Raw genomic sequence first — 15,047 nt, forward strand, 5'->3', positions numbered from 1 at the left:
AGTCAAGTCTAGACTTGCATCTAGAGCCTGAGGGTCCTTCCTTCTTCCCCAATATTGAAAGAGGGATCAGAAGTTAGCTTCAACCTGACTGCATCTACAAGACTAATAATATCTAAGTGAACAGAGATGTGCTGGTAGGCCAGTACCACCTTTCTGGGCGTCCTTGGAGAGACGTTTTTTTCCCAAGGTCACTTGGCCAACGAGTGGCGCAGAACAGACTCCCATCCCTACCCGCTGAATGCAGTCTCTATGATCCTTTCAATGGGAACGGCTCTAGTCTCAGCGGGACCTTCTTTCCCCCAGAGGGAAACTCTATGGTTACGGAAGATGCAATCTGGCCCCCGGAAGTGATGTGCGGGGGAGGAGTCAGGCGGCAAGATGGCTGCGCGGGCTGCCTTCGGGTTTGTGTGTCGGGGCCTCTGGCAGGTGACCAAGGAGGGACACTGGGAACTGGGCGGCCGGGCGGCGGCTTCCTAGGGCGACCATCGTGGCTCGGGGTGCCGAATCCCCGTGCTCTCGGCTTGGGCGGTTTGGCGGCCGGGGACGTGGTTCGTTCCCCGGCTCCTTCCGCTCTAGAGGCGCGCGGGGGCATCGCGGGCTGTCCGGGCGCTTCCAGCAGCGCGGCCTTTCGGTCTGTGAAATGGGCACAAGCATCCCGTCACTGCAGTTTTCCGAGCACTTTTATCGATCCATCTCACAGAACGGCAGAGCTGGAAGGAGGTTTAGAATCTAGAACGTTATAAAAGAGGGTCTTCAGAACCTAGAATGTCAGCGCCGGAAGGAACTCTGAGCCCAGAATGGGAGAACACAGCGCCTGGAGGGTCTTTATGCCACTTAGCTTAGAACACAGAGCTTTAGAACCTAGAATGTTAGAGCCGGAGGGGACTCAGAGCCTAGTTCAGTCTATCAGCAAACACTTGTTTCTACGTCCCAGGCCCTGTGCAAAACGCTGGGGGCACAAAAAGAGTCAGAGATAGGCCTTGTCCAAAGGGAGTTTACAGCTTAATAGGAGAGACGACAAACGGGTACCAACAAGCTAGATGGAGGACAAATAGGAAGTTGTTAAAAGAGGTGAGGCACAAGAATGAAGAGGGCTTGGGAAAGGCTCACTGTAGAAGATGCGATTTTAATTGGGACTTGAAGCCAGGGAAGGCAAGAGGCAGAATGGAGGAGGGGGAGCATTCCAGGCATGAAGGACAGCCCGAGAAATTACCCCAGGCTGAGAGATGGCGTGTCTTGTTCCTGGAACAAGAAGGGAGTTTGTATCCCTGGATGTAAGAGTACCCGTGATAGGGAGTAAGGGTAAGAAGACTGGTATGGAGAGAAGGGGTCTAGGTTATAAGAGGCTTTGGAGGTCAGATAGAACATTTTGTATTTGGTCTTGGAGGCCATGAGTAGCAAATGGAATCTATTGAACTTGGATGTGGGTGACAGAATGACACCCTAGAATGACATCCTGAAAACAGCGTGTAATAGAATGTCAGAGCCTAAGGTTTTTATAACATTTAGTGCACAATTAGTTTTCAGATATAGAATGTTAGAGCTTAAAGGAGCCCTGAGTCTGGAGAGTCTTTAGAGCATTTCATTTAGAACACAGACAGCTTTGGAATATCAAATGTTAGAGGTGGAAGGAATTCAGAGCTTAGAATGCCAGAATCCAGCTCTGATCTTTAGAACGTAGACAATAAGAACTGGAAAGGGCCTTGGAACCAAGAATGTTAGAACATGGTGTAGAATATCAGAGGAGGAAGGAACTTTAGAACATAGAACCCCAAGCCAACGTTTAGATCTGGGTGGTACTCAGCTTAGAATGTGAAAACACAGAATGATTAATGTCAAAGCTGGGAGGGACTTTAGAACATAGACTATTAGAAAACAAGTATCAGAACCTGTAGGGAGCACAGAAACCATCGCTGCATTTTACAGATCAGGAAAGTGAGGGCCAGAGAGAGGGAGTTGATACACACAATTAGTAAATGTCAGCATAGACTAGAACTTGGCCTTCTCCAGCCCAGTGTTCTTTCCCCTGCTTCAGAAAGCATTTTGTAAGCTGTAAAGCCCTTTGTGAATGAGTTATGATAATTATTATAGTTAAGTGAAGGGGAGAGGGGGAGGAACAAGCATTTATACAGAACCTGCTCTGTGCCAGGCACTGTGCTAAGCACTTTAGAAATATCTCATTTAATGCTAATAATAATAGGTGCTATTATTATCTCCATTTTACAGTTGAGGAAACTGAGGCAAACAGGTTACATGACTTGCCCAGGGTCACATAGCTGGTGTCTCAGACCAAATTCGAACTTGGGTCTTCCTGACTCCAGGCCCAGTTCTTTATCTACTCTGCTACCCCTAAGTGAGTCCGTAACTCCCTCTAGCCCTGCTTATTTCAGTCATCCTGTGTGAGTATTGTCCATGCCCTCCTGTAGAACATCCATCCACCACTTGGGCTTCAGGCTCTTCTCAATCCAAAAGCTCCTGTGAGAAAGACACTATGTTGGGTGCTGAGGATACCAAGACAGAAATGAAATGGACCTTGTCTTTGAGCTTACACTTAACTGGGGTAGATGCAACATGGACTCAAGGCTTTTTATGTGTTGTGAGTACCAGTTTTTTCCTCTGTAGATGCTAGCTTTCATTACATGACTGATTACCTCCTTTCCTGAAAACGTATTATAATATCATATACAGCATTAATAACTTGTTTGTAATGCATGGTGTATTGGAAAAAAAGCATTGGGTTTGGAGTCAGAAGATGTGGATTCCAATTCTGTCTTTGTACTGTACTAATTAGCTGGATAACTTTGGGCAAGTCATTTTACCTCCCTGGGCCTCAGTTTCCTCATCTGTAAAATTTAGGGGGTTGGACCAGATAGTTTCAGAGGTCCTTTCCAGCTCTAGATCGATTATCCTGTAAATCCTTTGGTACTTTTGATCAGTGTTTTCTTCTTGACACTTTATTCTCTAGGTTTTTAAGACACTACTCTCCTGGTTCTGCTTTCACCTGTCAAACTGCTCCTTGGTCTCCTTTGCTGAATCCTCATCTGGGTCACACCTGCTAACCTCGGGTGTCCCACAGGACTCTGTTCTGGGCCTTCTTCTCTTCTGCTACTTTGCTTGGTGATCTTACCAACTCCCATGGATCTCATTACCATCTTTATGCTGGCGATTCTCAAATCTACCTGTCCTGTCCTTACCTCTCTGCTGACCTCCAGCTCATATCTCCAACTGTCTTTCAGACATCTCAAAGTGGATATCCATTGTGTATCTTAAACTAACATGTCTAAAGCTGAACTCCTCTTTCCCCATAAATCCTCCTTTCTTCCCAACTTCTTTATTTATGTGGAGAGCAGCAGCATCTTCCAGTCCCTCAGGCTCAGCCTTGTATCATCCTTGACTCCTCACAGTCTCTCACTCCACATATCCAGTTTGTTGCCAATATCTGTCAATTTCTCCTTTACATCTTTCACCTTTATGTACTTCCTTCTCTCCTCTGACACTGTTACTGCCCTAGTGCAAGCTCTCATCCCCTCCTGGATTATTGTAATATTCTACTGGTAGATCTGCCTACCTCAAGTCACTTCCCACTCCAATCCAACCTCCATTCAGCCACAAAAGTGATTTTCTTAAAATGCAGGTCCAACCATGTCACCTCCCGCCTCCTGCCCCCAACTCCAGTGGTTCCCTTTTGTTTCTAGGATCAAAATACAAATCCTCAGCTTAGCATTCAAAGCCCTTCATAACCTAAAACCTACCCCCACCCCCAGTCTTCTGACACTACTCCCTGCCACATACTCTGATCTGGTGACACTGGCCTCTTGGCTGTTCCATGAATAAGACATTGCCATCTCTCAGCTCCAGGCATTCTTTCTGGCTGGACTCCGTGGCTGGAATGCTCTCACTCCTCATCTCTGCCTTTAGCTTCCTTCCAGGCCCATCTAAAATCCTGTCTTATTACAGGAAGCCTCTCCCAACCCTTCTTAATTCTAGTTCTTTCCTTTTAATTATTTCCCGTTTACTATTTTTCCTGTATATTGCTTGTTTGTACATTGCTTGTTGTGTCCTCCATTAGATTGTGAGCTTCTTAAAGGTAGGGACTCTTTTGCATCTTTTTGTGTCCCCAGTGCTTAGCTTAGTGCCTGGCACAAAGTAGATGCATAATAAATGTCTTTTGTGTGACTAACTGACAAATACACTTTCCTACTCCCAAGATTCCTTTCATCAGTGTAGGTATTCCTTTCATTAACTCAGATTGAAACCTCTTCACTTTTAGTGGATTGTTTTACAAGTTTTGGAACACAAAGTTCATTTCCAGGTGGCCTGTTCCCCACACTATCCCTCTGGCCTTGATTGAAGCCAGGGTGTGTACTAGCTTATTATAGCTATTTGGGCCTCCAAGGTATCCTCTGTGCTGGCATGAGGCCTCAGAGTTAAGACTTCAGTGGAGCTTATGTGAATGTAATTAGTTATAGATCACAATTATATAATACTTTATGGTCTGTACAGTGATATCCTCACAACAACCACATGAGAAAAGAGACTCAAGGTAGAGTTGACAGCTGACTTCATATATTTAAAGAAGTCTTATGTGAAAGAGGGATTACAAGAGTGATGAGAAAAAGGGGAGACAGCTTGTACTGTATAAGATGACTGAGAATGAAGAGTAGATTTGCCTTGAGGGAACAGAAAGAGCAAATCTAAAAGATGTATTTAGGTTTACTTACTAAGGTAGGATGAATTTGGTGAGGAGGTGCCAAGCAGTGGCTGGATGATTACTTGTTTGGGGGTACTGTAGAGCGGGCTGGGTGTCAGAAGAGGATTAGACTGGTTGATGTCTGAGAGCCCTCCCATTTCTGTTATTCTGTAATGAGGAGATATTTTGTAATGAGGAGGGAGGCTGGCTGGCTGATTTTTAAGAGATGCTATAAAGGGAATCTATCATATGGGAGTTGTCAGATTGGATAGTCTCTGGGTCTGTTTCAGTTCTGTAATTCAATGATTGTTCTCAGGTCCTGAGCTATTATTCAGGTCTTTTTTTCCTTTCTTAAATGCTAAAGTAATCTAGCATCTTTACTCCAATGACTGGTTAAAATAAAAAGTTTTCTGAATCTTTCCTAAGTTACTCTTCCTCCTCACCTAAAAGAAGAAATATATTCAAGATAAACTGAATTCAAATGAAGGGTTATTTTCACACATAGCCCTTTCTTCCCATTGGCCTTGCTGTCAGTTTCATAATCTGGCAATTTTCTCATAATAGAAACTTAGCAAATGTTTGTTGATTGATCTCAGTAAAGCCAAGAAATTTCTGCACTTTAACAGAAGTTCACAGTTTCTTTTAGAAACTTTCTCTTGTTCTTTCTATATTGTTTGTTGATGTTTAAGTTCACCAATATTTTTAAAAAAATATATGTAAAAGCTCTTCAGAATGGCATTGCTCTATTAAATACTTTTGAATTCTTATTTCGAATCTATACATTTGAGAATGTGTGACTTGGATATTGCTCAATTACGGCAGTGTTCAGACAAACAAATTATTTTATTTAAATGTCATTCAACTTGCAGAAACAGGGAAGCTGACACTGTTCAGGCAGTGTCATTTAGAATCAGCAAATCAAAAAGGATTAAGTGCTGAGCATACTGTGCCTTCCCTCAGGGAATGGGTACAATGTGTACATTAAAAAGCATATGCAGATTTTTACATAGAATACTAGGCAGATTTTTTTTGGGCTTGGGGGAGAGCCCTAGCAGCTGGGTGGATTTGGAGAAGCTTCATGTGGAAAGTGTGGCTTGAGCAGAGATTTGAAGGAGATGAAGCAGTCTAAGAGAGGGGAAAGTGAGGTAGAAGTCCATTTTTGGAATGGGGACCAGGGCCAGCCAATGCAAAGGCATAGAAATGAAGGATTGAATGTGTACTGGCGACAAGGCAGTTTGGCTGGAACAGAGTTTGGGATGCAGAGTAATATTTAATAATAAGGTTGGGGTCAGGATGTGAAGAGGTGAATCCTAATATCTTTTCATTGTTACCATGGGTAAATATGCTTGCTGCTTATTCTTTTGAATATGACAATCGCTATCTTATTCAGAATTTTTGTTCCAGAGGCACCTTTTATATTTTAGGGATCGTATAGATTCTAAATGCAAGTCTTGTCTGTGCTATGCACTAGCCTTGTGACCTTGGGCAAGTCAGTGGCCCCAGCAACTCCTTGAAAATGTGAATTTTAGATCAGTCATTAATGTGCTTTGGTAGAAGGTATTTACTTTCTGGTAATTCCAGACAGTGATGAAGATGAAATTATAGGGCTAGATAAATGTGTGTGGGTTTATGTGGGCGGGGTATGTATGTATGCATACATATATACACATATATATCTAGAGAGAGAATCTATAAATATTTTTAATGATTTTTGACTCAACCATTTTTCTTGATTTCAAGGAGATTTTTATTGGCATCTTCTTGAAATTTTTACATGCTGTTAGGCATATATGTATTTTTTTTTTACCTTGGCCTTTCTGTAAAAAGTAGGAGGGAAAAGTGTGGAGGTTAAGGGGATAAAGAATTGCAATTTTGGGCTTTTTGTAGCTAAGAGAGTGACTACTGTGAAGGAATGTTTGTGTTTATGCATGCCTTGTTTTTACAGCAGCTGTGGGAAAGTCTTACTTATAAGAGGATATTTTAAAAAGTAGACTTTATTTAAAATTTTTTTATCTAAAAACTAGTATCTTTTTCATTTTTTTTTTTTTTAGAGTCCGAGTATCTTTTCTCTAAGCCATCCTAAGAACATTACAGCAAAGAGAGATGGTTTTCTTCTGTAAGTATAATGATCAGTAATTCTGATTTGAACAGCAGAGCAGCCATTTGGATGTATTACTCAGTCTTCTTGATTTTTGTGTCTTTCATATTTAGCAGCACCCATTTGAAGTGGGTGCAGTTTTCGAGCTTGCATATGGATGTCAGGAATAGTATGGAGAAACCTAAGGTATGTATTCCACATTTCCTCTTGTTTCTTTTAATGTTAATTCTAGAAAGAGGACAGAAAAACATCACTTAAGTATTGATCAATTTACAACAGTGAAGGGGTGAGTGTTGGTTCAGAAAATGACATAGATAGAGTATCCCTGTCTCCTCTTCCTGCCCTAGCACTCCCCACCCCCACGCCCAAGCTGGATCAGAACTGTAGACCAGCATCAAATAAGCCTGATTTGGCTGGGCAGCATCTACAATTCCAGGAACTCAGTTTTTGCTCTTTGGAAGTTGACTGCATGTAAGTTGCTTTTAGGGAGTAAAAATTACCTTTTGGATGTGAAGTAAGATGAGGTACCATTGGATAAACACTTGGGGAAAAAGTTGATTTTTCTCGGGGAGGTGACACAGAAACATTAAGGTGGCAGAATGGGAGCAGTTATATATAATGTCATAACTCTTTACCTAAAAATGAGTCACCGTATTGTAGGTTTAGGGTTCAAAGATTAGATTATGTATACAGGAAGAAAGTCTAAGAAAGAGATAATTTTTCATTCCTTTGATACTGCATCTTTACTCCAACTGTGAAGAAAAGAAATTTCATAGATTACCTTGTAAGTTCTTTCCTTTCAAACTACTTTTAAACGTTCTGATGGCATGGTGCATCATACCTTATGAAAAACACTTTTGAGTTGGCTTTGTGTAGATCTTATTTGGCTGTGGTAATGCTGGAATTCTCTGACACTTAATGTTCTACATGGTCTGTGAAATAAGGATGGGTAAGACTAAATAATAACTTTCACTGTCATTTCTCTCCCTTTGGCCAATAAAATCTGGAGCTATACAAACAGTAGGGATGATGTGCTAATTTTTTTCTTCCTTCTTTATGGTTTAACTTTAGATCTCCATTTCTGATGAACCAGACACATTATATAAGCGCCTCTCAGTTTTAGTAAAAGGCCATGATAGGGCTGTATTGGATAGCTATGAGTACTTTGCTGTACTTGCTGCTAAAGAACTTGGTATCTCCATTAACAAGGTGTAAGTATTTTTTCCATATTGATGCTGTCTTGGAATATCTAGAACAGGAGAAGGGCATTATAGATCTACATGCTTTAATTGGGACAGAAATTCTAAATAACTTAGAACATTGGGTTTAGGATTATCATCTAGAATTGGCATGGCGAATTCTTTTGTCCACTGAGCATCAGCTATGGGCTAATTAAGTTTCTGTAACAGGTGATTTTCTGTGGCCTTTTGCCATTAGGGAGGGGTTAAGTAGAACAGTTTTGTGTCTTCACCTGCTTCCTCTGGTATGAATTTAGGCCTTTTGGCGTGTTTAGCAAATATTGTCTACCCAAGAACAGTAAGAACGTGCATATCCCATAATCCATTTTATAGGGGTTAGGGCTTATACCTGTGATTGATTACATTAGTATAGGGAACTCCCCAATGAGGAAACACCCTCTAACAGTGCAGTTCAACACCTAAGCAACACTCTTAAAGAGTTACTTTAAGCCTTAAGAGGTTAAGTGACTTGCTTAGGGTCACACTGCCTGGATGTGTCAGAGGTGGGACTTAAACTTATATCTTCCCGGTTCTGAGGTGGGCTCTTTCTCCATTTATACAAAATTTAAAAGTGAACAGTGTATTTCGACTCTTACAGTAATTGCTATCTTTCCTAAAATTTGCAAAATCTTTTAGAGCCAAATGCTGTTATCTAACACACTGATCTGACCCTCCACATTTCATGGATCTAGACAATAAGACTGTGCCACATTAATTTCTAAAAAAGGTTTAATACTAGCATTGAATACTAGCAGTGAACTATGCATAAGATAGATGCTTGATTTCATCGGAAAATGTCCCACTATTGTATATGCATTATTTGGACATGCATACTGGTGTCGCAGTTGTAGTTACAGATAGCAGACTTGACAAATAGAAGACTATAAAGTATAGCTAATCCCAATAATTGGGTATCAGCTAGACGAAACAAAGCTATGCACCATGTATTGAAGTTAACTTAGGATTTAATATCACTCGTCTTAAGTGCTTTATTTGGCTTATTTCTTTTTAGATATGAACCTCCAAGGAAAATAGAACGTCTTACTCTTCTCAAATCAGTACATATTTTCAAGAAGCACAGAGTTCAGTATGAAATGAGGACATATTACAGATGTTTAGAGGTCAGTTGATTTCAGACAGGAAATCCAGATAATATTTATGTGATGGCATATTATGTCATTTTTAATATTGAATAAGCTTGTTTATTTTCAGCCAGCTTTAGCTCTTTGACTTGAAGATAGAAAAGCTCATCCTAAAGTGTTGTGTATTTGGTACAAAGGATGTGTGTGTGTGATCTAAAGCAAGTCATTTCCCTTCTGTGGGCCTCGGTTTCCTCTTTTTGCAAAATGAGAAAGTTGGACTAGATTATTTCTAAGATCCCTTAGTCATTCTATAATTCAGTCTATGTGAATTAATTCATTGTGTGGCATAAAGCTCTAATAGATTATAGCTGATTTTTATTTTTCTCTTAGTTACAACATTTGACTGGAAGTACAGCAAATGTCTATTTGGAATATATCCAACGAAACCTACCTGAAGGTGTTGCCATGGAAGTAACAAAGGTATGATTCAGATTTCTTCCCTTATTCAAGAGAAAATTGTAAATTGGAGCACTGACATTTTGGAGTCTTGTTTGTGGTTTGCCAAGTCAGTAGGAATGGTAGGGCAGGGTGGGGTAGAAGACACTACAGGTACTAACCTTCATCCAAATCCCTGTCTAGCACTGTAAGGAGCAGTAGAACATAATCCTGCTGCTGCCACCCCAAGCCTCTTGACTCTCCCTTCCCTACAGAAGTGGTTGAAGGACAAGAGAAATGTGGATGAAGGGGAGGTTGTACTTTTTTTCCATACTCTTGCTCCACACCTTCCAAAGCACTGTGGAAAGTCAGAGGAGCCAAAAGGAAGGGGAAATGTGTAGAGCCAACTTAAAAGCCACAGTTGTGGCTGGAGGCTTAATGTTAAAAGTGATACCATATGGTCTATTTACTTGATGAAAATGGTCTTTACTTTCTTTGCAGACCAGGTTAGAACAGTTACCAGAACACATCAAGGAACCACTTTGGGAGATGGTGGGCAAAGAAGAAGAAGCAAGCAAAGCATGAAGATGATTTTCTTACATCTGGTTTTGAAATGGAAATATCTGTACGTCTGTGCCACGGAATGATTACACTCAGCAGTGTTTCTTTAAAATCTCCTTTATCTGCTCGTCTCTTTGTATTAAGAAATTTAACTTTGGTGGAATGAACTACAGTGTAAAGGGCATCTTTTAAAGTTATTTTTAGCCTTTATTATTTCAGGTCCTGCTTTTAGGACCTGAGAGCAAGTTTTTTAAACTATTGCATGATTCAAGAGAAATGTTAAGACTGGTTCACACAGATGTTAATTCAGTAGCATTGATTGACTGGCATTTGAATGAAATATGTTCATTTGAAAAACAGTATATTTTAAACTTATTTCTTGTTTGGATTTTTTTTTCTTTTTCCACTATTGAGAGAATTATAAGCATTTTTGATCATTTTAATGTGAAACATTGTCACTTTTTGATAGTCTATGTAGAATTATACCTTCAGGAGGAGTTGGTCTGTTATTGTTATTAACAGTTGGTGTCTTATTGAGGTCCAGATTGGGAAACGTCTTGTCTGAGATCACACAGGCAGTTAATGGGAGGTCACTGAAGTGTCGGACTCCAGTCCAGTTCTCTTTTTATGCTGTAATTTATTATTTTAATCATTATTTTACTTTGAGATCCTGTTAATGTATTGGCAGGCTTTTCAACTTTGTATTGTTTGAGTCAGACTCAATTCTTTAAAATCAGGAGTTGTTTTGAGTTAATTAAATGAGCATAATTGTGATGTTCTTCTGGTTAGGGATGGAAGTGATAGTTAATGTTAACATGGGGTGCAATAAAGTGTATATATTATTTATAGCTCAAATTCCAAACTTTTTCTACCTAGGCTACATAATAGTGACATGTGAGTTCACAAGAAAGTGGACACTGCATTCATGCACTTATTCATTAAGCATTCATCATATGCCTGCTTTGCTAGGTGCTGTGGGAGATGTAAAATAAAGAAGAGTAAGGTGAATGGTAGAAGAAGAAAGTTGTGGTTTTATATATTGCCTCTGGTTTCTACATTAATTATATTCAATATTTTTATAAACACCTAGTACGGTGTCTTATATATATCAAGATCATTTCTCCTTTTCAATGGAAAAAAATACTTAATACTTTTTATCACTTTGGAGATGACTTTGCTTTCTATTCACTCAACAAATATTTGTTGGATATTTGTTGTGTTAGATACTGAGTTAGATGTGTGTATATTGGGTGATTGACAATAGTATGGAGAACTAAGCCCACTATTTAAGGATATTACAGCCTCGTAATTAACAATTACAACAGACATTTTGTTTTGTAAATTGAAATACCAGTTCTTTCCTCAGCTTGGTATCGAATATCACTGCTTTAGTGACATATTTTGCTTATATGTTAGATATATATCATTCATACAAATAGAATTACAATATGTGAAAAAAATAAACACAACAGCCTTCTGTTTCATGATCTCTTCTAGCTTCTGCCTCCTCAGTAGTTTCTGTCATCCATAAGTGCCCCAAGCAGAAGTTCAAGTGTGGAAACATAGTTCTAACTGCCAGAAGCTAGTTAAGCAGTTATTAAAGGCAAAGAGATTCTTAGTTGCAACAAGATGGGATGTACTGGGGAACTGAGCCCACTGTAGCTATTTGTAACTACAGAGCAGAATAATTTGAATGATTTCTTTGGCTTCAGACCGAGATTGCAAACACAGAAATACATACATGTATATACACATACATGTATACATATGCTGGGGTAGCCAGGTAGTGCAGCGAATAGAGCACTGGGCTTGGAATCAGGAACACCTGAGTTCAAATCTGGTCTCAGACACTAGTGGTATGACCCTATGTAAGTCACTTAACCTCTGTCTGCCTCGATTTCCTCATCTCTAAAATGGGGATAATAGCATCTATTTCCTGATGTTGTGAGGATCAGATGAAATTAAATTTATAAATTACTTAGCACAATGCCTGGGACATGGTAGTAGTTATATAAATGTTAGCTAGTATTATGTATATGTGTGTGAGTGTTTTTACGGGTATAGACAGAGCTAGGTCCTGATTAGAATACAAGTGTAATGAATTACCCTGAAGTGGTTTCATTTAAGGTAGTGCATATTTCCATTGGCTTGGAACCAGTTACCATATTTTACATAATTATAATTTTGAGAAATGTAGATTCGAATATATACAGCCCTTGAAATTCCCAAAGATCAGGCCCTAATTCTCTGTGTGCATGCATATGTATAGATACACACACACAGGTGCACCCGTCAGGTTTTCTGCTTTTTAAAATACGCCAACTTCTGTATCATAATGTTTTTTAGGTCCAGACCTGTGATCTTATGATATAGGGAATTCCCACTAAAGAAACATCCTCTACCAATGCAGTCGTATAACTGCAGTATAACTTACAGCCTTAGGAAATTGCCTGAGACACTAAGAGGTTGGGTGATTTGCCTAGTATATGTAAGAAGTAGGACTTCAACCCAGATGGTCTTGATTTCAAGGCTAGCTTTCTATGTACCATGCGGCCTATGGTTTATAGCAGTGGTTCTCAGGGATCTGGGGGTTTCCAGGTTTTTTAACTTGCATGTCCAAATTATTGATCTGGTTCTTTATTGATTAAAGTGCCTAGAGACATAAATTTTTCCCTATACATTTTGGGATGCTTGGCCACATCCCCCAAATTATTTATGTTGTCTCATTGTTATGTTATCTTATTTTTAATAAAGTTTACTATTTATTTATTATTTGACCCACACATTCTTTAGGATTAAATTATTTAGTCTCTAATGAATTTTTAACCATTTCTTTAATAACCTTTATTGGATATAATGTTTATTGCATTGTAGTCTATAAGTGTTTTTAATGTATCAGCTTTTCTATATTTGTGATGTTTTTATGCTGTAATACATAGTTTTTGTGAGGGAACTATGCACAGCTGAGAGGGAATATATATGTATACACTTTATTGTTATTTTTATTTTTTAATTTTCTTTATTTTTAAAAAATCATTATTTAATATTTTTAGTTTTCAGCATTAATTTTCACAAGAGTTTGAATTACAAATTTTCTCCCCATTTCTACCCTCCCCCCCACTTCAAGATGGCATATATTCCGATTGCCCCATTCCCCAGTCAACCCTCCCTTCTATCACCCCCACTCCTCTCACATCCCCTTTTCCCTTACTTTCTTGTAAGGGCAAGATAGATTTCTATGCCCCATTGCCTGTGTATCTTATTTCCTAGTTGCAAGCAAAAACTTTTTTTTTGAACATCTGCTTTTAAAACTTTGAGTTCCCAATTCTCTTCCCTCTTCCCTCCCCATGTACCCTCCCTAAGAAGTCAAGCAATTCAACATAGGCCACATGTGTATCATTATGCAAAACCCTTCCACAATACTCATATTGTGAAAGACTAACTATATTTTGCCCCTTCCTATCCCCCTTTATCCCCCTTTATCCAATTATCTCCCTTGATCCTGTCCCTTTTCAAAAGTGTTTGCTTTTGATTACCTCCTCCCCATATCTGCCCTACCTTCTATTGTTCCTCCCTTTTTTATCTCCTTCTGGTGCGGTAAGATACCCAATTGAGTGTGTATGGTATTCCCTCCTCAGGTCAAATCTGATGAGAGCAAGATTCACTTATTCCCCGTCACCTGCCCTCTCTTCCCTTCCAACAGAACTGCTTTTTCTTGCCACTTTTATGTGAGATAATTTGCCCCATTCTATCTATCCTTTTCTCCCTCTCTCAGTATATTCCTCTCTCATCCCTTAATTTTATTTTATTTTATATTTTAGATATCATCCCTTCATATTCAACTCACCCTGTGCCCTGTCTATATATATATATATATATATAAAATAATATATATTATACATATAAAATGCATATACACACACATATATACATATATATACACACATATATATACACATATATGTATGTGTGTGCGTGTGTGTGTGTATATATATATGTATATTCCCTTCAGCTACCCTAATATATATCATAATATATATTATACATATAAAATGCATATACACACACATATATACATATATACACACATATATATACACATATGTATGTGTGTGCATGTGTGTGTGTGTATATATATATGTATATTCCCTTCAGCTACCCTAATACTGAGGTCTCATGAATTATACACATATACAAACCGTCTTTCCATGTAGGAATGTAAACAAAACAGTTCAACTTTAATAAGTCCCTTATGATTTCTCTTTCTTGATTACCTTTTCGGGGGGCGGAGCCAAGATGGCAGCTGGTAAGCACGGACTAGAGTGAGCTCCGTACCTGAGTCCCTCCAAAAACCTATAAAAGTGGCTCTGAACCAATTCTAGAATGGCAGAACCCACAGAACAGCAGAGGGAAGCAGGGCTCCAGCCCAGGACAGCCTGGATGGTCTCTGGGTGAGGTCTATTCCACACGGAGCTGGGAGCTGGGAACGGAGTGGAGCAGAGCCCAGCCTGAGCGGCGTGGTCGATCCAGACCAGAAGCCGGGCGGAGGGGGCCCTAGCGCCCTGAATATGTGAGCTGTGGCAGTTACCAGGCCCCTCGACCCACAAACACCAAAGACTGTGGAGAAGGTTAGTGGGAAAAGCTGCGGGAGTGGAAGGAGTTCGTGGTTCGGCTTCCAGCCCCGGGGGCAGCAGAGGTGGGGCAGCTACAGCTGTTGTTACTTCCTGCTCCAGGCCCACCTGGTGGGAGGAATTAAGTGGCGGATCAGAGCAGGAGTGCAACAGCCTGCTGAAGATCTAAGTCTAGTCTGGACTGGGGGTCCTTGGGGAAGGAGGAGTGCGGCTCTGACAGAGCTGGCACCTCCCCCCCAAACGTAGAACATAGAACTCGTTAGTCTACAAGCAGTCATACCCCACTGAAAAACTCAAGGGTCAAGTTAGGGG

General features: G+C 39.9%; 1 protein-coding gene across 2 annotated transcripts; it reads left to right on the forward strand.

Annotated features, from left to right (window-relative positions):
* The first annotated feature begins 340 nt into the window (after positions 1–340).
* MRPS10 (mitochondrial ribosomal protein S10) lies at positions 341–12,881 on the forward strand. 2 transcript variants are annotated; one of them, XM_036767926.1, is made up of 7 exons: positions 341–426; positions 6,742–6,806; positions 6,902–6,974; positions 7,860–7,999; positions 9,039–9,147; positions 9,499–9,588; positions 10,045–12,881. In XM_036767926.1, the coding sequence occupies exons 1-7, from the start codon at positions 379–381 to the stop codon at positions 10,126–10,128; spliced, it is 609 nt and encodes a 202-aa protein (XP_036623821.1). In that variant the 5' UTR covers positions 341–378; the 3' UTR covers positions 10,129–12,881. The 2 variants fall into 2 exon arrangements, with proteins under 2 accessions (XP_036623821.1, XP_036623822.1); XM_036767927.1 differs by having other exon boundaries at positions 6,905–6,974.
* The last annotated feature ends 2,166 nt before the right edge of the window (positions 12,882–15,047 follow it).

Source organism: Trichosurus vulpecula, chromosome 7, assembly GCF_011100635.1.
Source record: "Trichosurus vulpecula isolate mTriVul1 chromosome 7, mTriVul1.pri, whole genome shotgun sequence".
Taxonomy (NCBI): Eukaryota; Metazoa; Chordata; class Mammalia; order Diprotodontia; family Phalangeridae; genus Trichosurus; species Trichosurus vulpecula.